At 37.0% G+C, this 24,896-nt stretch overlaps 1 protein-coding gene across 12 annotated transcripts in view; it reads right to left on the bottom strand.

Annotated features, from left to right (window-relative positions):
• The window catches only part of LOC140629100 (protein WWC3-like), a 253,207-nt gene that overhangs the window by 79,104 nt on the left and 149,207 nt on the right, over nt 1–24,896 (bottom strand). For all 12 annotated transcript variants that reach the window (XR_012026979.1, XM_072818541.1, XM_072818543.1 and 9 more), the window contains 4 exons: nt 21,057–21,133; nt 17,957–18,036; nt 6,836–6,965; nt 427–576 (listed from right to left, as the gene is read on the bottom strand). Coding sequence is in view for 11 of the 12 variants with exons in the window: in XM_072818541.1 (XP_072674642.1) it covers nt 427–576; nt 6,836–6,965; nt 17,957–18,036; nt 21,057–21,133 (437 nt within the window). In the remaining variant the exon portion in view is untranslated. The remainder of the gene's footprint in view (nt 1–426; nt 577–6,835; nt 6,966–17,956; nt 18,037–21,056; nt 21,134–24,896) is intronic.

Below are 24,896 nucleotides of genomic sequence, written 5' to 3'. Positions count from 1 at the left end.
ACAAAGCCATTAAAAATCTGTTCTAAGTCAAAGTTTAATCAGTTACTGCCAAGATGCAAAATTCAATCTGCCACCTATTTTTTAGCTTTTATAGGAAAACAGCCATGCTGGTTTGTCTAACACTGTACCCTTGCAAAGTATAAAAAGCTTGCTGATATATTCTTTAAAAAGTCATTGCCACTGAAAAGATTTTTAAACTCAACTCTGAGAAGGTTTCTATTTTTTTTAAATCCAGATCACAAGGATAAAGATGCTTAGCAGTTCAATTGCATCCGTATCACTGAACTTTCACTTTTGTCTTTGAACTTAACTGCATAAGAAATACAATATTTCTGAAATGAAAAATGAAACAAAGTTACTTATGACAATCAGAAAATAAGCCTTTCTCTCTAAGCATACTCATGTCTTATCCCTTACCAAGCATACCTCTCCAATGATGTCAGTCTGAGATCCAGCATCACAGAATTCTTGAGGCAAACAAGATTCTACAAGTGAGCCAGCATTGTGAGGAAAATCTTGAAGAGGGTCACTTATAAAGCAGTCACTCTTGAAACCATCTGTAAGCTTCACCAGGCTCTGTAATATAGTGACACAAACTATCTGAACAGATTTTTAATGTTTCTCTTTTTTTACAACAGCTATTTCATTTATTGTTAGAGGGGTGACTCACCCTATGCTTTATTGTTAGAGAGGTGACCCACCCCATGCTCCTCCATTCTCATTAGATTTAAAAGAAATATTTTCCACTATCTGAACATTTAGTAAAATTCTTAGTAACTTAGTTAACTTATTCAGTGATTGTTATAATAATGGTGGTATAGCAAATAATTGTGGTAGCACTCCTACCAGTTTTTAAAACCTTTAATGTTTCTTAGAGAAAATAGGTAAATTTCAAAATGAAAAAAACAGGTAACAGTAACATCCTCCCTGGAGAAACTAGAAAGACTTGAAGACAACTCCCAGACTATACTTAGGTACTTTTAAAAGTTGAGTTAAAATTCATATACTAAAATTTGCCTGTTTTAAACTGAATTATTTGGTATATTAGTACAATTGCTATAGTGTAAAATCACCACTTCTATCCATTTACAAGACATTTTCATCATCCCAAAATAAAATTCATAATTCTTTTTTTTAAGATTTTATTTATTTATTCATGAGAGATAGGCAGAGGGAGAAGCAGGCTCCATGCAAGGAGCCCTATGTGGCACTTGATCCCAGGACTCCAGGATCATACCCTGAGCAAAGACGCTCAACCACTGAGCCACCCAGGCATTTCCATAATTTTTTTTTTTAAGATTTTATTTATTCATGAGAGACACAGAGAGAGGCAGAGGGAGAAGCAGGCTCCATGCAGAGAGTCCAATGCAGGACTTGATCCTAGAACCTTGGGGATCACGCCCTGAGCCGAAGACAGATGCTCAAATGCTGAGCCATCCAGGTGTCCTTAAAATTTGTAATTCTGAGTAGATAGTCTCATTCACCAGTCCCCATCACTAAGCAACAACCAGTCTGCATTTCTATGGATTTACTTATTCTGAATATTTAATATAAATGTACACACAAACTTTGTTCTGACTTTCATTTAGCATAATGTTTTTGAGACATACACAACACTACACTCCTTCTTATGGCTAATACTATAGTGTATGCACAGACCACATTTTGTTTATACACTCAACATTTGGTGCATACAAACTGCTTCTTTCATTATTGGAAATAAATAAAACTTCTATGGGTATTAATGCATAAGAATTTGTTGGAATACTTGTTTTCGATTCTTCAGTGAAAATAACCAGGTGAATGGCTACATTATATGGAAAAAACATGCTTAATTTTTTGTAGTACTATCAAACTGCTTTCCAAAATGGCTATACCATTTTACATTTAACAACGTTTAAGATTTCCATTCTTCATTACTCAGCCATTAAAAACGACAAATACCCACCATTTGCTTCAACATGGATGAAACTGGAGGGTATTATGCTGAGTGAAGTAAGTCATCAGAGAAGGAAAAACATTATATGGTCTCATTCATTTGGGGAATATAAAAAATAGTGAAAGGGAATAAAGGGGAAAGGAGAGAAAATGAGTGAGAAGTATCAGTGAAGGTGACAGAACAGTGTCACCTTCAGTGAAGGTGACAGACTCCTAACTCTGGGAAAGAACAACGGGTAGAGGAAAGGGAGGTGGGGAGCGGGATGGGGTGACTGAGTGATGGGCACTGAGGGAGGCACTTGACGGGATGGGCCCTAGGTGTTACGCTGTATGTTGGCAAACTGAACTCCAATAAAAAAAATTTTTTTAAAGATTTCCATTCTTCTATATTTTCATAAATACTTATTTTCCATTTTTTAAATCATAGCCATTGTGTGTGAAATACTATTTCATTATATTTGGATCTGCATTTCCTTAATGATTAACATTGGGGAGCATTATCCCATATTATTATGGGTCATTTGTGTATCTTCTCTGGAGAAATGTTTACTTAAGGTTTACCCTCCCTTTTTTTAAGATTTTATTTATTTAGTATTTATTCATGGGAGACACAGAGAGAGGCAGAGACACAGGCAGAAGGAGAAGAAGGCTCCCTGCAAGGAGCCCATTGTGGGACTCAATCCTGGGACCCTGGGACCACGCCCTGAGCTGAGGCAGACGCTCAACCACTGAGCCACCCAAGCATCCCCAGTTTTAACCACCTTTTAATTGCAGTTTGCCTCTCCGTTGTTAGGTTTCAGAGTTCTTCATATGTATCATAGGCTACTTCCATAAAAATAAAGGTATTTTCTTATGGAATATTTTCTTCCATTCTGTGGGTGGCCTTTTCACTGTGTATTTTTTAATAAAGAGCAATTTATTTTCTCCAAATTATCTATTGTTTACATTTGTTGCTTGTACTCTGTCATACCTAGGAAGACAACATAAAATCCAAAGCCCTGAATATTTTTCTCCAAGTTTTCTTCAATGAATTTTATAATCTTAGCTCCTACATTTAGATTTTTGCTCCATTTTTAGTTAACTTTTATGGCATAAAGTGAGGGTCCAACTCTATTTTTGACATGTGGACATCCAACATCATTTGTCAAATAGGCCATCTTTTCTCCACTAAGTGGTCTTGGCTTTCTTATTGAAAATTAATTAACCATGTATGTGAGGCTTTATATATAGACTATCTATTCCACTGGTCTATATATTTAAACTTATGCCAGTAACACACAGTTTGATAATAGCTTTGTAATAAGTTTTGATATCAGGAAGTGTAAGTTCTTCCATCTTTCTCATTCTTTTTCAAAATGTTTTTGCTTTTTGGGGATCCTTTCAAATTCCACATGAGTTTAAAGACAGCTTTTTCTATTTCTGGAGGAAAGGTCCCATTGGGGTTTTGATAAAGATTGAATTGAACCTATATATTCTATGAATAGTATAGTCCTCTTTTTTTTAAGATTTAATTTATTCATGAGAGAGACACAGAGAAAGGCAGAGACACAGGCAGGAGAAGCAGGCTCCATGCAGGGAGCCCGACATGGGACTCAATCCTGGGACTCCACAATCACGCCCGAAGCCAAAGGCAGATGCTCAACCGCTGAGCCACCCAAGCTTCTCAATATAGTCCTCACAATATTAGCTCTTTAGATTCGTGAGTACTGGATAACCTTAATTATTAATGTCATTTATTTCTCTCCAGCAATGTATTATAGTTTTCAGTGTACAGATTTTATAGCTACACGATTTAACTTACTTATCATACTAAACATCCTAAACTCTTTGATCCTATCATAAATAGAACTCAATTTTCTTTGTAGACAGTTCATTCCTACTGTGTAATATTCTTATATTTTTTGTTTATCACAGTTACTGTTTTATCATTTCTGTATCTCTATCAAAATTTTCAACTTGTTCATATATAGTTTTCTAGATTTACTTTAATATTTCTTCACGTATTTCCTCAGGTTTCTTTATTGTACTTTACACATTTGTTTTAAAATACTTGTATAGTATGTTTGTTATCTGTAATTCCTCATGGATGGTTTATGTCAATTTACCTTGATCTTTGTAATGTACCATGTTTTCCTGTTGAAAATGGAATATTTAACTATTGTAATGTGGTAGCTCTAGAAAACAAGTTACTCTTCTTCCCAAAGGCCTTTATTTTTTTTAAGGATACCGTAGTCCATTTATTTGAGATTTCTGCAAATTATTTTAAGAAGCATTTTTCCTTATTATCACTATAATCAATAAAATGTCTGTTCCTTTAATTTATGTTTAGGCAATGCTTGATTCATGACTTTCCTGAGTGCAAGGAGATGAAAAAAACAGAGACCATCTCTCTAGCTTTTACAAATCAGCTCTATTCTTAAGCACTCTCACAATTTAGCTATACTTGCCCTGATGCTGAAGTAAAAGATTAAGGTTACTGAGAACTGAGTGTGTCTTTTGCCTCTGAAAAGGCTTTTTAATTCCTCTTTATATATGGCTGCTTTAAATTGCCCTAATGAAATATCAGAAAGGGAGACATGAAGGACTCCTAACTCTGGGAAATGAACTAGGGGTGGTGGAAGGGGAAGTGGGCAGGGGGTGGGGGTGACTGGGTGATGGGCACTGAGGTGGGCACTTGATGGGATGAGCACTGGGTGTTATTCTACATGTTGGCAAATTGAACACCAATAAAAAATAAATTTATTAAAAATAATAATTATTTAAAAATAATAAATTGCCCTAATGTCCCAGGGTCTCACCCTAATTTCTCATCAAGACTTTAAATGGTCTCTTGTGTGTCTCTGCTGATAATCTATTGTCCCAAGCATCTCTATGTTTACAGTGTGCCCTGTAGTTTCTTAGCACAATGACTCATGTTTTTCCCCACATGGGTTCTACAAATTAAGCAAAATGAACATCTCTTGTCACTTTTTTTAGGTAACCCCAAAACAGGTTAGAACAGAAATACATAATAATTTGTAAATAAGGTCTCCTGTGACCACTCTGGTTCAAGGATGAGGGGAATCAGACTAGCCCTTGGTCAAAACCAAGGTACTTGGCCAAGCCAAGTAAAAATGAAATTTCCTACTGTTTTAAACATGACTTTTTCTTAATCGTGACAGTTGCTTATTTTCTATAAGCCTTTGTTTTTCAGAGTGCCTATAAAGTTGTCTAAGATAGCTTTCTCATTGTTCTTTGTTCCTTCGTTTCTATGGGAAAACAAGTACTTAGAGATTCTGAGTCTGCCAGTTTGCTGATGTCACTCCTGTTACATTTTTATAACCTGATATTTTACATCTTAATTCTATATGATCTAAAGGTAAACTCATATGAATGCATGTGTGAAAAGTCAGAGAAAGTGTGTGTTCGGGTAAATGGAATATCTTAGTGTGAAACTACATAGATACCCGATTTCCAATTACAGATTTTATACTTCCGAATATATTCCTCTTCAAAAAAACTCAGGAACAAGAATTTATAGGTGTAATGTTAACTTGTATGTCTTATTTTAGACTATGATTTAGTAGAAGGGATTAATTTTGGTAAGTTATTATAAGAAAAAAATAAAAATAACTTATTTGATATCAATCAACCTTAAATGTACTGATTTTGATGGAAGAGAAATATGCTCTTCCCTCTCACCAAAGCTTCTACAGTTTGAGAGACCATGGACACCTCAGAGAAGATGCTGAGCATTAAATTTCTTGTAAAAACTCTATATCCTTTCTCCAACAAAGCAATTTGGTACCTTGCCAAGCCTATATATTGTGGCTTCAGAGAGGCCAGGGCCCAGAGTCTCCCTCATTCACTTGGACCAAAGTCTCCCTCTCTCTTCTGCGAAATACCACATGGTTCCCTCTGGAATTTTACTTAGGATTAGGTAGGTAATACATACAGAACACCTTGTTTAATCCCACAGCCTTCTTGTTACTATAATTCAGAGTAAATATGATTATTCATTTACATATCATAACTTGGAGAGATGATTTAAAAATACATTTTATTAAAAAAAATACATTTTATTCAGCAAGTCAGGGGTAAGGCCAGGAGATCTGCATTTTTACCACCACCCAGGAATTCTACACAGTTCATCTATAGCATTTACTTTAGGAAGTGCTACTATATATTACAGTTATATGTGTAACTGTCTCATGTTGCTTATGAGTTTGATCTTTGCTTACATGTTTTACATTATGTAGAATTAGAATCTAGATAGATATCAATGAGACAATAAGCATACAGTTAGTGTGTTCAATGAATGATGTAAAGTTGAAAAAAGAACTACAAAAGAAACAACTGAATGCATTCCCATATCAGAAAAAGACCATCATGCATTTATTTGCAAAAGTTCATTTTTTTAGAAAACTAAGTTGCATGAGTTGAAAGAACAAAAAAAATAACCAAACAAATAAATCAAAATAAAACTAAAAGATCTCAGATATATAATTTCAGAACATCCACATCAATGGAATACTATGTAGCTATAACAAAAGAGTGAAGAAGCTCTTTGTATAAACAAATGGAAAAAGTATAGAATATTGTTATCACAACAGTAAGATAATACAAAACAAACAGTATGTATGTAAATAGCTTCTGTGGGAAATAAGTTAACTAGCTTATTTGGATGTGTCTTTATAATCACTAGAAAAATACCCAAGAAATTAATAAAAGTAGATAGGAGGGATTAGGGTATAAGGTGATTGTAAAACTTAGCATCACAATTATTTTGGCTACTAAACAATGTTAATGTGTTACCTACTTAAAATCTTAATATATATATATTATGTATTCATAATACATGATAAACCTGTTAAGTCATATGTTTACAATCATGTGAATGAGCACCTCGGTCCCTTACCTGCATCAAGTCCCGCCTCTCCTTTTCACCACTACAGATGGCTTTCTTAATAGTGTGGAGCTCACTCATTATAGCCTGTGCCTCGTCCAGTTTGTAAGTTATATGAGCAGTTGACATCTTACGATCAATCCTTGTTAACAAGGAAAAATAAAAGTCATTCTTTTTTTTTTTTTTTTTTTGGCATTTTCATCACATTCTAATGTAAATGTCCTAGATCACATTCACACTAAACAAACAAAAATGGCAAAAGTTCCATAGAAAACTGAGACAGTAAGGAAAAAGCCTTCTGACAAACATTGCATGTTCTCATTCATTTGGGGAATATAAATAGTAATGGAAGGGAATATAAGGGAAGGGAGAAGAAATGTGTGGGAAATATCAGAAAGGGAGCCAGAACATAAAGACTCCTAACTCTGGGAAACGAACTAGGGGTGGTGGAAGGGGAGGAGGGCAGGGGGTGGGAATGAATGGCTGACGGGCACTGAGGGGTGCACTTGACGGGATGAGCACTGGGTGTTATTCTGTATATTGGTAAATTGAACACCAATAAAAAATAAATTTATTATAAAAAAAAAAAGGAAAAAGCCTTCTTCCTTGTAACAATAAAAAGAAGTGAGATTTGATGGGCTGATGAACTCCTCTGTTTTGTGAGCATCTTTTAGAACTAAGAATGTTCATGGCCTCTGCTACTGATGAGCAGTGAAGTAACTGGCTTGAGTAATTTCCTTAGGGCAGAACCACATCTTCTTCATTTATTTCCAATATATACATTAGTGACCAAAAATACTTACTAAATATATGTGAGTGAGATCTCTGTGCGAGCAGAATACAAGGGAAACAGCTAAAAGTAGCAAATTTTCACTAACAGTATATTGGCCAGAAGTTGGAATATTGTACATTTCCTCTATACAACTCTTTATTTCTGATTTCAATTTATTATTGTGTCTTCTATCTGCTCCATCTCTCCTTCAATCCAAATATATACAGAAGTGTATATTTCTTTGTTTTCTTTTGTCTTCTTTCTTTCTTCATTATTTGCTCCCTCCTCCTTTCAATTGTTTCTTTATATCTGTTCATGCACTCATGCATACAACCTTTTTTCCATCCATTCATCCACACAAATATCTTTTCAAACTAGTTTTCTTTATTGCTTCCTTCCTTCTCTCCCTCAATTACTTCCTTTCCTTACTTTCTCTCTTTTCTGCCTCTCTCTCCCTCCTTCCTCCTTCCTTCTCTCGGCCTACTCTTTCCATCTTTCCCTCCCTCCTTCCTTCCTACCAGTCTAACCCTTGTGCACACAAGGCCCAGTCTGCATGCTAGAACAAGAGTACTAAGCAAGCCAAGGCTTGGCTCTAGCTTTTGCAGAGTGGGGAGTCTCCTACAGCACAACCCTTTGCTCACCTCCCCTATCTAGGTCTGGAGCCCTGGAAGCCCTCAAGGCTAAAGAGATTGGAATACCTTGGTCCACAAATGGCATGAACTCCTTCACTGAAAATCCATTAGCATCCTTTTCAGATTCCAGATCTGCCACTTGACATATGTTCGGTGCTAAAATGGTTCCTCCATGTGACCAGAAAATCTGGATCCTTAACTCCCAGTCCAAACTCCCTTATTTTCCACTCACGAAAGCATCCCATCATGCTGGTTATACCAGTGACACTCCATCATTACAATGAGATCGTCAGTTTAATGTTTAACATTTTCCCCATTTAACGAGAAAATGTCAGGAGCACACAAGTAACATTAGCAGTGATTATAATCATAATCAGGACAATGCTAGATCTACAAACTCATGGGAAACAAAGTAAAGAAGTCATCAACTCTGATACTCACCCCAGAGTTGATCTAAGCCATCAGCACCCCTGGAATGACAGAAGGACAAACAAGAAGAGCAGGAAACCATTCACTCCCTTTAGAATCAGGCTTCAGAGCTCAATAGCTTTGCTGTGACTGCCTCAGCTACAAATGCTATATTTATGAAAAATGGTCCTGACTCCTCTTTCATGGAATGGAGGCAGGTATATCATGGGTACCCACACATTCAATAATGACACCCTTACATCCCAAATAAGGGATAACATGGCCTAGTCACATGATTATTCTTCCAAAATGGATCAGTTATAGACTTAAATGTTTAACACCTGTTACTTTGTTCCTACAAAACAGGGTTTTTGTTTATTTTATTTTTTATTTCAATATATTCTTATTAAAAGTACATGTATTTTTAACCATAGAGTTAAACAAAATAAACAGAGCATGAATTAAAACTTGCACTGTGGGCATATTTTTTGTTTCACTAAATCCCTACATCAGCTCTTTTATTCAACAGTTCATGTAAATGAATGAAGTGGTAAGCCTTGACATTTATTATTTTTGAGTAAATTACTTCTGAATGATGATTCAGAAGTTCCTAGAACAAAACCAGCACCTGGTGGCCATGAAAAATTGAGAGCCATAGTGACAATGGAAGCAGTAGGCATACTAACTCTTAATCATCCTGAAAACTTTAACACCATCCCTTCAAAAGCAGACCTACTTCCACCAAAATGATTGGCTTTGTTCCTCACTACCAGCATTCATCCCTTACAGACTTATACACGTCAACTGCAGTATCTAGAAGGAGTCCACCCTGTATTTTCTTACCCAGCACAACCTTACAACAAAATCAATGTAACCCAATGTAACTCTATACAGGAAGCACCTGGGTAGCTGAAGAGCATGGTGGAAAAGGCATGGAACCAGAAGTCCAGAAAGAACTCCTAGTCTTAGATCTCATGCAAGTTAACTCTGCCACCTGGAGAAGTCTCTGAACTCCAAGCCACACTTGCAGTGAGGTTCCCAAACCCAGCTGCTCACCAGAATTATCTGGGTCCCTGAGAGATGCACAGTCTCTACAGAGTCTCCGCAGATGCAACCAGGAGACTTATTAATCTGTCAGTGAAGTCCTAGAAACACTAGTTTGAAAAAGCCTCTTTGCATACACTAATTATTTTGAGTGTGCGCATATTATAGAATGGTTATAATTAGACTGAGCTCCAGGTTTTTAATACATTTCTAATACCCAGACAACTTAGAGTAGAAAGAGTTCTGTGATACAGTATCATTCATTATACAACGACAAAGCAACATCAGAAATAAAGATGGAATTGTGGTCCATCTCCAATCTAGATGTCAGGCTAGGAATGAGATCTCTTGTACAGGCTCTTGATCCAGGAATTCGGTAACATGAAGACATAGGACATCAGAAAACAAAAATAAAAGGAAAGCACATGTGGTTTTCCATTTACACTGCTCTATAGACAATAGGAGTCTCTAATGAAAGGGAGAAGTAAAAGAACATCCACCTCACAGCACTACCTCTGCCAAAGAAGTGGTCCAACGTTTCTTCATGAACAATCTGAACTTATTTATGTAATTATGTCTCCTTTTATTTATCCCCCGATAAAGACACACACACACACACACACACACACACGCATAATTTAATCTTAATTAATTTGTATCGTTTAATTTTATTACTCTAATGAAGTCTGCAGACTTTCAGACAAAACACCCAAGGCCAAGGATGTCTGTTTCCTCTGTAATAGTCAATGACCGCACCTTTGCTAAGCAGGTCTACTGCTCCTCCAGAAATGAAATATACAGCAATAGATCATCATTTAACACCAATACCATATGAAGAAATTAAACTCCACCTGATTGAACAAAACTTTTTCAACTGCTTGAAAATGAAAGCTAATCAAATAGCCAGTGTTAAGGTCATAATGCGAGCCACTATGCATATCAGCTCCAGGTTTATACCAAAGTGTTAGGATTTCCTTACAGCTTTTAGTAGCAATAAAGATAAGCATGACCACCAATAAAACCCAGGGACGGACAAGCAGTCTGGCTCCAGGTTCTATAATGGGAATGCTGCTACAGAGATTTAAAAAACAAAAAACAAAAAAAAACAGGCCGTATGTCCTCTCAGGGAGAGTGATCAGAAGTCCTGTAATTCATCAGTGGAAATTGCAGAGCACCTAGTAGAATGATAGTTCAACCTCAAGACCAAGACCTGCGCTCTGGCCGTAGTTCTACCCAGGTGGATCCGAGACCTTAAAGAAAACACATATTAGCCTAGATTGGCTGAGAGCCCAGGAAGACCGGAAGGAAAGCCAGAGCAGCTAATGGTAGAGCCTTCTAAGAGCTTGGAAACCTTAAACCCTGCTTCAGCAAGCACATCCCCTTTGTTCTGTCACAGACACTTTGGTTCCAAAGGTGATGTTATTTGCAAGAAAGGAAAGGGAAAAAGATTCCACTGTTTAAAAAGTGTGAAAGCGGGCAGCCCAGGTGGCTCAGCGGGTTAGCACTGCCTTCTGCCCAGGGCCTGATCCTGGAGACCTGGGATCGAGTCCCATGTCGGGCTCCCTGCATGGAGCCTGCTTCTCCCTCTGCCTGTGTCTCTGCCTCTTTCTCTCTCTCTCTCTCTCTCTCTCATTCTCTCTGTGTCTCTCATGAATGAATAAATAAAATCTTTAAAAATTAAAAAATAAAATAAATAAATAAAAATATAAAGTGTGAAAGCTACTAGGGAACATGTTCTTGCAGTCCTACTATTTCAGAGAGAATACTGTTATTTTAAAATAGTTATCAGGGATCCCTGGGTGGCGCAGCGGTTTGGCGCCTGCCTTTGGCCCAGGGTGCGATCCTGGAGACCCGGGATCGAGTCCCACATCGGGCTCCCAGTGCATGGAGCCTGCTTCTCCCTCTGCTTGTGTCTCTGCCTCTCTCTCTCTCTCTCTGTGTGACTATCATGAATAAATAAATAAAATCTTTAAAAATAAATAAATAAATAAATAAATAAATAAATAAATAAATAAATAAAATAGTTATCAATTATTACCTAGGAGTAAACCTAAGCAAAGAGGTCAAAGATGTGTACTCTGAAAAGTCCAGAACACTTATGAAAGAAACTGAGGAAAACACAAAGAAATGGAAGAACATTATATGCTTGCTCATGGACTGGAAGAACAAAGACTGTTCAAATGTCTAAATGACTAGTCATAGCCAAGAAGGTAATCCTATCAAGGTCACACCAGCATTCTTCATACAGCTAGAACAAACACTTACCTAATATGTGCAGGGAGAGTCAAGGGAATGTTGCAAGAGAACAGCAATGCAGGAGGCATCATAATTCTGGGCCTCAAGCTGTATGACAAACCTATCATCCTTGACACAGTATGGTACTGGCACAAAGACACATACATCAAGCAACAAGACAGAATAGAAAACCCAAAAATGGGCTTCTAGACTGATGCACAGGTCATCTTTGACAGAGCAGGAGAAGATATCCCATGGACAAAAGAGGCTCCTCTACAACTAGTGGTGGGAAGACTGGACTGACATCCATGTGGAGAAGAATGACATTGGACCCCTCTCTTTTCACCAGACACAGAAATCCACTCACAATGGATGAAAGATCTAAATGTGACACTGAACCCATCAACATACTAGAGGGAAAGGCAGGCAGCACCCTCTTTGACCTGGGCGGCACCCACGTCTTCCAGAGGCAAGGGAAACAAAGGCAAAGTGGAATGCTTGAGACGGCATTGGGAGAAAAGTCTTGGGCACAGCAAAGGAAATAATCAGCCAAACTGAAAGGCAACCTGTGGAATGGGAGAAGATATTCACAAATGACACATCAGATCACAGGCTAGAATCCAAAATCTGTAAGGAACTTCTCCAACTCGACATCTAAAACCCAGGAACTCCAGCCAAGGATTGGGCAAAGACAAACAAATGGCTACTAGACACAAGAGGAAATGCTCTACCTCCCTCATCAGTGTGGAAAAATACACATCCGAACCACAAAGAGATGCCACCTCACACAGGTTACAGTGGCCCAAATGACGTACTCAGGAATGCAAAGTAGGGTGGCCACCCTAGGAAACAGTATAGATGTGCTTCAGAGGGCTAAGAAGAGAACAACCCTACTTCCCAGCAGGCGCACTTCTGGGCATTTACCCAAAGGATACAGACGTAGTGATCTGAAGGGGCACCTGCACCCCAGTGTCCACCATAGCCAAACTATGGAGAGAGCCCAGAGGTCCACTGGCAGGTGAATGGATAAAGAAGCTGTAACATAGATTAGATGACTTGACCATCAGAAGAGAATGAGGTCTTGCCATTTACAACAACAGGATGGAACTCAAGTACCTTCTGCTAAATGAAAGAAGTCGGCCAGAAAATGACAAATGCCATATGATTTCACTCATGTGTGGAAGGAAGTTCAGAAAGAAAGCTGGTGAACATGGACAAGAGGAAGGGAAAGTAAGATTAAAACAGATTAAGGCAAATCATAAGAGACTTTTAACCAAAGGGAACAAACAGGACTGCTGAAGGGGAGGTGGTTGTGGAAATGGGATAACTGGGTGATGGACTTTGAGGAGCATGCTAATAAGCACTGGGTGTTATACATAGCTGTTGAATTACTAAATTCTACTTCTGAAACTATTAATATACCATATGTTAACTAAGTTGAACTTAAATAAAAAAGTAAAATAAAATTCAAAAAAAGTTAGGTATATATGCTATATTAGAATATATGCTATATTCTAAGTAATATGTTATATAATATATTCTATATAATATATATTAATAGTAATAAAGTACTATTATATTTTATATTGTATCTTTGTTATATAGTACAATGCTCATACAAAAGGATTATCATTCAAATATGACCTTATACAGACATTTTATATTATATATATTCTTTGATTATATTATATAATTATGTTATATAAATAATACATTAAAATAGTTTGATATATCAAGCCCCTATTAAGGTTCCAGGGTCTGGATACACAATTTGTGTTTGGCACCTCCTGGAATCCCCTCAACAACTTTATGGGATAAGCATAACCTTTCAGATTTTATAAGAAAACACCTGAGGCTCAGAGAGATGAACTATGTGGCCTAAGATGACAAGGTAAGATATAGCAGAGCTGCCAGGATTCAAATCCATGTCCCCCAGTTCTCAAGTCTGCACTGGATCACCAAGCGCAGCAATGCCCCTTCATACCATAAGCATGCCCATGCTCACTACATTCATGGTTGGGCTCATATACTTTTATACAGGCAAGCAATGTTTCACAGAAACCACTTCCAATTTTCAACTATGATAAATTTTCATCTAATAAAAACTTCAAAGGGTAAGAAACCTCTTTCTTTACATCTGCAAAATTTGTTTCTTTGGGAGTGTTGTCCCTTTCCTCAAATTCCCTGTAGAACTTAGGACAAATTCAGATGTGGTCAGCATTTGGGGTTTTCTAAAATACCAATATATTCCATTTCATAAAGAAAATCATAACATCTATGACTGTAAAAGAACTGTTTTTTCTTTTTTTTTAATTAAGAACCCAAAAGAGTGCTTATACATCTGAAATAAAATGACAGGAAAATGATACCCACTCAACAAAAGTTGAAGAAAACATAAGTTATTATACAGCGTGCTATGATCTGTTTATGTCCTTCCACCCTGTTCACATACTGGGATCCTAATTCCCAGGATGATGATGTTAGGTAATAGGGCCTTTCGGAGATGATGAGGTTATGAGGGAGAATCCCTCATGAATGGATCAGTGCTCTTAAAAAAGGGAGCTCCCAGGCTTTCTTCCCTGCCTCTTCCATTATCAGAGGACACAATGAGAAGATGGCTATTTAAGAACTGGAAAGCTGGCTTTCACCAGGCACAGAAACCAACTATGCTGGCACCATAATCTTGGGCTTCCAGCCTCTAGAACTTTAAGAAATAAGTTTCAGTGTATAAGCCACACAGCTGGTACTGTTATTGCAGCCTGAATGGACTAAGGCACAGTGTAAAAAAAAAAAAAAAAAAAATCTAGTACACAAAGCAGTTTTTACCTTTCCCTCCTCCATATCTTCCAGCAGGTTGGTGAAGGTTAGGTGATTTGCTCAAGGTCACACAGCCAGTAAGACGGACAGTGTGAGGTTCACATCAAGGCCCCTTACATCGGCACTGATCCTCTTCCTTACTGAGTTAGCAACACATTCAACTTGATGGTTAATTAATCCTCAAAAAGCACAAAAGAAGATCCAATGGAAAAGACAGTCTCCTCCACAAATGGTTGTGGGAAGACTGGACTGATATCCATATGCAGAAGAATGACACTGGACTCTTCTTGTCTTACACCAGAAATAGTAGTCAACTCAAAATGGACGAAGACCAGAAATCCATGAATATCCCGAAGGAAAACAGAGGCAGCAACCTTTTTTGACCTTAGCTGCAGCAAGTTCTTGATACACATATCAAGAGAGAGCAAAACTGAATAGCTGGGGATATAACTGGGATAAAAAAAACTTTTGCACAGCTAAGGAAACAGTCAACCAAACTAAAGGCAACCTCCAGAATGAGAGGTGATATTTGCAAATATCTTATCGGATAAAATACTAATATCCAAAATCTATAATGAACTTATCAAACTCAATACCCAAATACAAATAATCTAGTCAAGAAATGGGAAGATTAAAAAAACAAAAGAAAGAAAAAAACGGGAAGATACATAAGCAGACATTTCTTTAAAGAAGAGATACAAATGGCCAAAAGACACATGAAAAAATTCTCAATATACTCAGCATCACAGAAATACAAACCAAAATCACAATGAGATGCCACCTCACACCTGTCAGAATAGGTAAAATAAACAATTTAGGAAACAACAGACATTAGTGAGGATGCAGAGAAAGGGGACCTCTCTTATACTGCTGGTGGAAATGCAAACTGGTGCAGCCACTCCGGAAAACAGTATGGAGGTTCTTCAAAGGATGAAAATAGAACTACTCTATGACCTAGCAACGTAACTACTAGGTATTTACCCCTAAAGTTACAAATATAGTGATCCAAAAGCAGCTGCATGCACCCCAATGTTTATAGGAGCAATGTCCCTACTAGCCAAAACTATGGAGAGAGCCCAGATGTCTGTTGACAGATGAATGGATAAGAAAGATGTAGTATATAGATACAGGGGAATATTACTCAGCCATCAAAAGAATGAAATCTTGCCATTTGCAATGATGTTGATGGAACTAGATGGTATTATGCTAAGCAAAATAAGTCAAAGAATGACTAAAACTATATGATTTTACTCACATATGGATTTAAGAAACAAAACAGATGAATATATGGGAATGGGGAAAAAGAGAGAGAGAAAAACAAACCATAAGAGACTCTTAACTATATAAAACAAACTGAAGATTGATTGAGAGAGGCAGGAGGGTGGATAGCCTGCACGGGTAATGGGCATTAAGGAGGGAGGGCGCTTGTTGGGATGAGCATGGGGTGTTGTATGTAAGTGATGAATCATTAAATTCTACTCCAGAAACTAATATTGCACTATATGTTACCTAACTAGAATTTAAATAAAAATGTAAAAAATATATATATGTGATTTTTAAGAATAAACTAATTAAATTATATTTAAAAACTATTAATTCTTTGAAAAATATAGAATTAAAATATAGGGCAGCCCCAGTGGCGCAGTGGTTTAGCGCCGCCTGCAGCTCAGGGGGTGATCCTGGAGACCTGGGATCGAGTCCCACATCAGGCTCCCTGCATGGAGCCTGCTCCTCCCTCTGCCTGTGTCTCTGCCTCTCTCTCTATAGCTGTGTCTCTATGAATAAATAAATAAAATCTTTAAAAAAAAGAATTAAAATATAGAATTAAAGTGAAAAATATAGAATTAAAAATATAGAAAAATGTAGAATTTATTAAAGTAATAAATTAAATTTTCCACTACTGGATATTTACCCAAAGAAAATGAAAGTAACAGTCTGAAAGATATATGCACCACTATATTTATTTGAGCCTTACATATAATAACCATTTTATGGAAGAAACCTACATTCTCATTGATAAATGAATTGATAAAGAAGATATCATATATATAACACTGTACAATCCTATTCTCAAAAAAGAAGGAAGGGGGGAAGGGAAGGGAAAAAGGAAGGGGAAAGAAAGAAAAGAAAAAAGAGAAAGAAAGGGGGAGGAAGGGAGGGAAGGAGTGCAGAAAGTAAGGAAAGAAAGAAAGGGAAGTAACCACATGGATTACTATCAATTATTCAAGACTGACTACGTATAATACTCTATCCAAGTCAACAACTTTTACAAATGGAGGAGAAAATATGGCACAAAAATGTGAATCATATTCCCAAGTTCAGGAAGTAAAGACAGGTCCCAAATAGACAATGACTCCATTCTCTATTTACAATCAATTTTCTTAAGACCAATGCTATAATTTTTTGTCCATTAACTTTTTAACCATTTTTTGTCCAAAATAATTTTTGTCCATTAACTTTGCTAACTCACAAACTATAAGAAATCCATTCCCAAACCCTTAGGGAGAAAGTAGCATCTTTTCTGGTTCTGTAAAAATTTTTTCAAAAATCTTTGTCAGGAAGAAATCCTATATACCTTATTATCCAATAGAATGTTGTGTGATGATGTTAATGTTATATTATCTCTGCTGTTCAATTCAGTGGCCACTAGCACTATGGTTCTCAACTTTTGTGAAATCCAAGAGATATGTCACTGTTGGTGTGTATTTTTGGTTACATACGTATATATATGTTAGGCACTACTGGCCTCTAGTGGGGAGAAGCCAGAAAATACTGTGAAATCTCCTACAGTGCAGGGCAGCCAGTAGTACAATCACAGGCTATCTCAATTATGCTAAGTTGAACAATGACTGAATTGACCACATGTGGCTACAGAGCACTAGAGATTTGGCTATGACAATGGAGAGTTCGTTTTAAATTTTAATTTCAAATAACTTAAGCTTAATTTAATAATGATTATACAGCTTTATTTACATATACATCAATTATAATGCAATAGGGAATGAGCATCAATATAAAAATAAAAATAATTTATATTCCATTTAAAGTAATGAGCATCTCCAAGGAAAAGAAAATTCAGAGGTTTAGGATTGAGAAAAAACGAGCATAAATACAAGCATACAAGTGAACACCCATGAAGCTTTGGAACACAAGCCCAGGTACCATACACGTCAACCCAAGAGGCAATCAGAAAAAGTGCCCCTTCTCTTCTCACAGGCAACTCACTCTTGCAGGGTCTCCACCCCCTTCTCCTTGTGCTGGAGTTCTTGCTTCATCTGGGTCAGCTCTTGTTTTAATCTGGAAAGCTAAAGACAAATTACTTTTTTTTTTTCAAAAAAAAAAAAAAAAGCTGTAAAGATGATTTTTTTAGCACTGTCATCCAAGTTCCTGATTAGCTTACAATGCACCAGATTATCTAACCTCTCCGTGAACTTCCATCCATGGGCATATATAACAGCCATTCTGGAAGAAGTGCCTCGCTTAAAATAGAAAATCCCAGATTAGTAACAGATTAGTAACAGTCCCAGATTCCTACCTGTGCAGAACTCACTACTTTCCTTAAAGTCAGTGATTTACACATTACAATCAGCAAACTATGTAATACTTTTTTTCACCTTCCTTTACTTAACTACTTAGATCCCACATGTGAAACACTGTTGCTAAAAGTTTACCGTCCCACTAGGGAAAGTTCCTCACAATCATCTGGAGCTCTTACTTCAAATGATTTTGGCAGCCACTTCAGGTTTATGTTAAAACTCAGAGGCTGGGCCTGGCAGCTCACTTATTCAATCAACTCCCCAGGTGTTCTCAGGTGCACTAGATTCTGGGAACCACTGCACTAAAAGAGACATTCTGGTTTCAGGAATAAGACACCAGAGGAGGAGGCCACACTTCCAAGATACTGTATGCTCTGTTGCAAATGCCACAAAACTGTCCTCCTCCTTCCCCTACAATCAAGACAAGTAGCTGAAAGGATGAAACACGGTAGCACATAATGAATCCAGTGTCACTGGGGAAGGAGCATCAGAACCATCTGGTCAAATGCCACCACAGGAAAGATTTCCCTAGGAATACAGCAACCAGGGAAGATCAGCAGATGCCAAAGCTGCCAAGGATCAAGGCTAGTATCCCACTAATATACAGAAGCATCCCTCTGAAGTCAAGCTATAATATCACGAAATATTTTCGAATGGAAGTGAATCTTGCCCCATTAAACACTGAGAGATATAAAGTCAAGAGAAACATTTCTCTTCCTATTAAAGGAATTAAATGAACCATGTTCAGTGATGTTACACACACACACACACACACACACACACGGTCATGCCCAACACACTAAGAATCACCTGACCTTGAGAAGAAATGGGTAGGAAATATCAGAAAGGGAGACAGAACATAAAGACTCCTAACTCTACCCCGAATAGCCAGGGGAATTTTAAAAAAGAAAACCATATCTGGGGGCATCACAATGCCAGATTTCAGGTTGTACTACAAAGCTGTGGTCATCAAGACAGTGTGGTACTGGCACAAAAACAGACACATAGATCAGTGGAACAGAATAGAGAATCCAGAAGTGGACCCTGAACTTTATGGGCAACTAATATTCGATAAAGGAGGAAAGACTATCCATTGGAAGAAAGACAGTCTCTTCAATAAATGGTGCTGGGAAAATTGGACATCCACATGCAGAAGAATGAAACTAGACCACTCTCTTTCACCATACACAAAGATAAACTCAAAATGGATGAAAGATCTAAATGTGAGACAAGATTCCATCAAAATCCTAGAGAAGAACACAGGCAACACCCTTTTTGAACTCGGCCATAGTAACTTCTTGCAAGATACATCCACGAAGGCAAAAGAAACAAAAGCAAAAATGAACTATTGGGACTTCATCAAGATAAGAAGCTTTTGCACAGCAAAAGATACAGTCAACAAAACTCAAAGACAACCTACAGAATGGGAGAAGATATTTGCAAATGACATATCAGATAAAGGGCTAGTTTCCAAGATCTATAAAGAACTTATTAAACTCAACACCAAAGAAACAAACAATCCAATCATGAAATGGGCAAAAGACATGAACAGAAATCTCACGGAGGAAGACATAGACATGGCCAACATGCATATGAGAAAATGCTCTGCATCACTTGCCATCAGGGAAATACAAATCAAAACTACAATGAGATACCACCTCACACCAGTGAGAATGGGGAAAATTAACAAGGCAGGAAACAACAAATGTTGGAGAGGATGCGGAGAAAAGGGAACCCTCTTACACTGTTGGTGGGAATGTGAACTGGTGCAGCCACTCTGGAAAACTGTGTGGAGGTTCCTCAAACAGTTAAAAATAGACCTGCCCTACGACCCAGCAATTGCACTGTTGGGGATTTACCCCAAAGATACAAATGCAATGAAACGCCGGGACACCTGCACCCCGATGTTTCTAGCAGCAATGGCCACGATAGCCAAACTGTGGAAGGAGCCTCGGTGTCCAACGAAAGATGAATGGATAAAGAAGATGTGGTTTATGTATACAATGGAATATTACTCAGCTATTAGAAATGACAAATACCCACCATTTGCTTCAACGTGGATGGAACTGGAGGGTATTATGCTGAGTGAAGTAAGTCAGTCGGAGAAGGACAAACATTATATGTTCTCATTCATTTGGGGAATATAAATAATAGTGAAAGGGAAAATAAGGGAAGGGAGAAGAAATGTGTAGGAAATATCAGAAAGGGAGACAGAACGTAAAGACTGCTAACTCTGGGAAACGAACTAGGGGTGGTAGAAGGGGAGGAGGGCGGGGGGTGGGAGTGAATGGGTGACGGGCACTGGGTGTTATTCTGTATGTTAGTAAATTGAACACCAATAAAAAATAAATAAATAAATAAATAAATAAATAAATAAATAAATAAATAAATAAATAAAAAAAAGACTCCTAACTCTGGGAAACGAACTAGGGGTGGTGGAAGGGGAGGAGGGCAGGGGGTGGAGGTGAATGGCTGACGGGCACTGAGGGGGGCACTTGACGGGATGAGCACTGGGTGTTATTCTGTATGTTGGCAAATTGAACACCAATAAAAAATAAATTTATTATTAAAAAAAAAAGGAAATAAATGGACTTGACTCATATCCTAAAAAAAAAAAAAAAAAAAAAAAAAAAGACTCCGCTGACCTCAACAGTTTCTCTCCCAGAACCCCTAAAAAAAGATACGGTTTGGGAGCCCTTCCTTATCATGTATCATCAATAAAAAGTAAACCAAACCAAACCAAAACACACAGGGCTTCTAGTTGTAAAATAAAAACTCTTTTTACTCACCCTCTCCCGATGACTTGCTATCTCTGCTTTAATCTGAAGTGGGTCATACTTAGTATTTGTTGAATATCCTGAAAAGCCTAAAAAAAAAAAAAAGTTAATAGACAAGAATTTAACTGCTTCTCTACATGCTATTAATAAACAAGCGGGATTTAAAATTAAAGTAAAATGTCATTTATATGACACTACAAAATACAAAATACTTACGAATACATCTAACAAAACTTGTACAAAATCTATACAAGGAGAACTACAAAACTCTGCTGAACAGAACCATACAACTTAGCAAATAGAATTATTTCATGTTCATAAATTGTCAAGATGTCAGTTCTTTAAAACTTGATTTATATATATTCAGTGTTATTCTAATCAAAATCCCAGAGATTTATTCTGTGTATATCAAGGAACTGATCCCAAGTTTATATGGAGAAGCAAAAGACTCAGAATAACAAACACAAAATTGAAGGGACCAACAAACCCAGAAGACTGACACTCCCAGACTTCGAGACTTAGTATCAAACCATAGTAATTAAGGTAGTGTGATATTGCTGAAAGAAGACAGATCAGTAGAGCAACACAGCCAAGGATACACCCTTACAAATTGAGTTAGCTGAACACTGGCAAAGACAAAAGACAACAGTTTTTTCAATAAATAGTGCTGAACTACTGAGCATCCATATGCAAAAAAAAACAAAACAAAACAAAACAAAAAACAAAAAAAAAGGTCTAGACACAAACACTTAAGACTCAACAATAAAACAACAAACAACTCAAGGCAAAAGCCTTAACAGACACCTCACTGAACAAGATGTGCAGGTGGCAAATAAGCACATGAATAGACGTTTCATACTCTGAATCATCAGGGAAATGCAATTGAAAACAATGAGATACAACCACACACCAACCAGAAGGGCTGAAATCCATAAAAATGACACCACCAGATGGTGGTGATGATGTGGGACATAACAAATTCTCATTCATTGCTGATGGGGCTGTCACAAAAGGGAACAGAAAGACTGCAGTGGATTTATGGGGCTGTCACAAAAGGGAACAGAAAGACTGTAGTGGATTTTTAGAGCATTGAAAATATTGTGGTACTGTAATGATGGATTCCTAGTATACATCTGGCCAAACCTACACAATACCAAAATAAACCCTAACATTAAGATGTGGACTTTGGATGATAATGACGTACTAATGAAGTTCATGAACTGTCACCAATGTGCCCCTCTAGTCCAGGATTATATGGAGGACATGCATGTATAGGGGCACCGAGATATGCAAACATTCTGCTGACTTCTGCTATGAAATTGAAACAAAATATAAAGTTTTTGTTAAGATAGTTCTAGACTAATATATCAGCATCCAGTAGTTGTTGAGAAAGGCAATTCCTTCCAGGTTTCTTCCACAAGCAAACTGATTTGAAAGACCAACATTTTTATTCTGATATGTTTGTTTTGTTGTTGATGCCGTTTTTAAAGATTTTATTTTTATTTAATATTTACATCTAACATCAGATTTGAACTGACAATACTGAAATCAAAAGTCACATACTCCACCAAACTGACCCAGCAAGGTGCCCCTACTGTTATTTGCTTCTGATGGATATCTAGCTAAAAGATAACACATAGTCCTAAAGCTTTCTTACTTATTCCATTTCACTTCCAGTGTCATTACCACACAAGGTTATATTAGTTTTGGGTATACAATATAGTGATTGAACAATTTTACACATTACTCAATGCTCATCACAGTAAATTGTATTCCTCATCCCTTCTATTTCACCCATCTGTCCAGATCTCTCCTGATGAGACTGATGGTTCTTTATATTTACGAGTCTGTTTTTGGAGTTGTCTATTTCTTTTCCTTTGGGTCTTTTTTTCATAATGAGTGAAATTATATAGTATTTGTCTTTCTCTGACTAGTTTATTTTGCTTAGAGTAATACACTCTAATTCCATCCACATTATTAAAAATTGCAAGATTTTGTTCTTTTTCATTGCCAAATACAATTCCAAAATTTTATTTATATATTACAAAACTTCTTTATCCATTCATTCATGGATCTTAAGCTACATTCATAATTTGGCTATTCTAATCCAAATGATGCTGCAATAAAGGTGGAGTGCAGGCTCTCCTTTGGATCGCTCTCATTGTATCCATATTGGGTAAACACCCAGTAGTGCAATTGTTGGAATGCATGGTATTTCCATTGTTTTAATTTTTGGAAGAAGCTCCATATTGTGTTCCACAGTACTTGCATCATTTTACATTCCTATTAGCAATGCAAAAGGGTTTCTATTGTTCCAACATAACTGCCAACACTCACTATTTGTGTTTTTGGTTTTAGTCATTCTGACAAGTATGAGGTGATATATCTCAATGTGGTTTTGATTTGCATTTTCCTGGTGATTAGCAATATTAAACCTCTTTCATTTCACCGTTGGCCACACGTGTCCAGATACCCTCTTTGGAGTAATGTCTATTCATTATTTCTGCCCATCTTTTATTTTAATTATTTGGTGTTTGGGTGTTGAGTTGCATAGCATCATTATATTTGGTACATTAATCCTTTATTGGATATGTCATTTGCAAATCTCTTCTTCCATTATTATGTTACTTTTTAGTTTTGTTGATTATTTTCTTTGCTGTGTAAAAGGCTTTGTTTAGATGTACTCACACAGCTCATTTTTTATTCTTAATTCCCTTGCCTCAGGAGACATATACAGAGAAATTGGTACACTAGGGATGCCTGGATGGCTCATTGGTTGAGCATCTGCCTTCAGCTCAGGGCATGATCTGGGGTCCTGGCATTATTCTGGACCTCAGGCTCCCTCTTCAGGAGAGAGTCTGCTTCTCCCTCTGCCTCTCCCCCACCCTGCCCCTCATGCAGAAGCCCGGTGAGTACTCTTTCTCAAATAAACAAATAAATAAAATATTTTTTAAAATTAAAATTGATTGTTATGTGAATAATGCTGTTGTTGATGGGAATTACAATATGAGCATATTAACAATGTTCTCCCAAGTCACAAGCATGGAATGTTTTTTCATTTCCCCTTTTCCACAATTTCTTTCATAAGTGTTCTATAGTTTTCAGAGCACAAATCTTTTACCCCCTTGGTTTGGTTTACTCCAAGGTATCTTACAGTTTTTGGCACAAATGTAAATAGGACTGTTTTCTTAATTTCTTTTTGCTGCTTCACTATTTGTAATAGAAATGCAACGGATCTCTGCACATTGCTTTTGATCCTCAATCTTATGAATTCATTTATCAGTTCCAATAGTTTTTCATAGTGTACATATAGCATCACGTCATTGGCAAAATAGTGAAAGTTTTACTTTTCCATATCAGTTTAGATGCCTTCTATTCCTTTTGCTTACCTAATTGCTAGAACTAGGACTTCTAGTACTACATGGAAGAACAGTGGTGCATGCAGACATCCCTGTCATGTTCCTTACAGGAGAAAAGTTCTCGGTTTCTGACACAGTAAGATATTATCTTTCATAGATGGCCTTTATTATTTTTAAGTATATGCCCTCTAAACTCATTTTGTTGGGTTTTTATCATGACCAGATGTTGCACTTTGTCATATGCTTTTTCTGTATCTATTGAAAACATCATATGCTTTTTTATTCCTTATTTTATTGATGTGATGATCACACTGAATGATATTGTGGATCACACATCTTTATCCTAGGAATAAATCCTAGGTTGACTGTGATTAATTTGAGTATTTTCTCTCTTCTTTTTGATAAGGCTGGCTAATGGTTTATCTATCTTATTAATTCTTTCAAAGAACCAACTCCTGCTGTTGTTGATCTCTTGTTCCACAATTCTTCTGGT

This window comes from Canis lupus, chromosome Y (assembly GCF_048164855.1).
Source record: "Canis lupus baileyi chromosome Y, mCanLup2.hap1, whole genome shotgun sequence".
Lineage (NCBI taxonomy): Eukaryota > Metazoa > Chordata > Mammalia > Carnivora > Canidae > Canis > Canis lupus.
The sequence above is the reverse complement of the archived record's forward strand: the minus strand, read 5'-3'. Positions and strand labels throughout refer to the sequence as shown.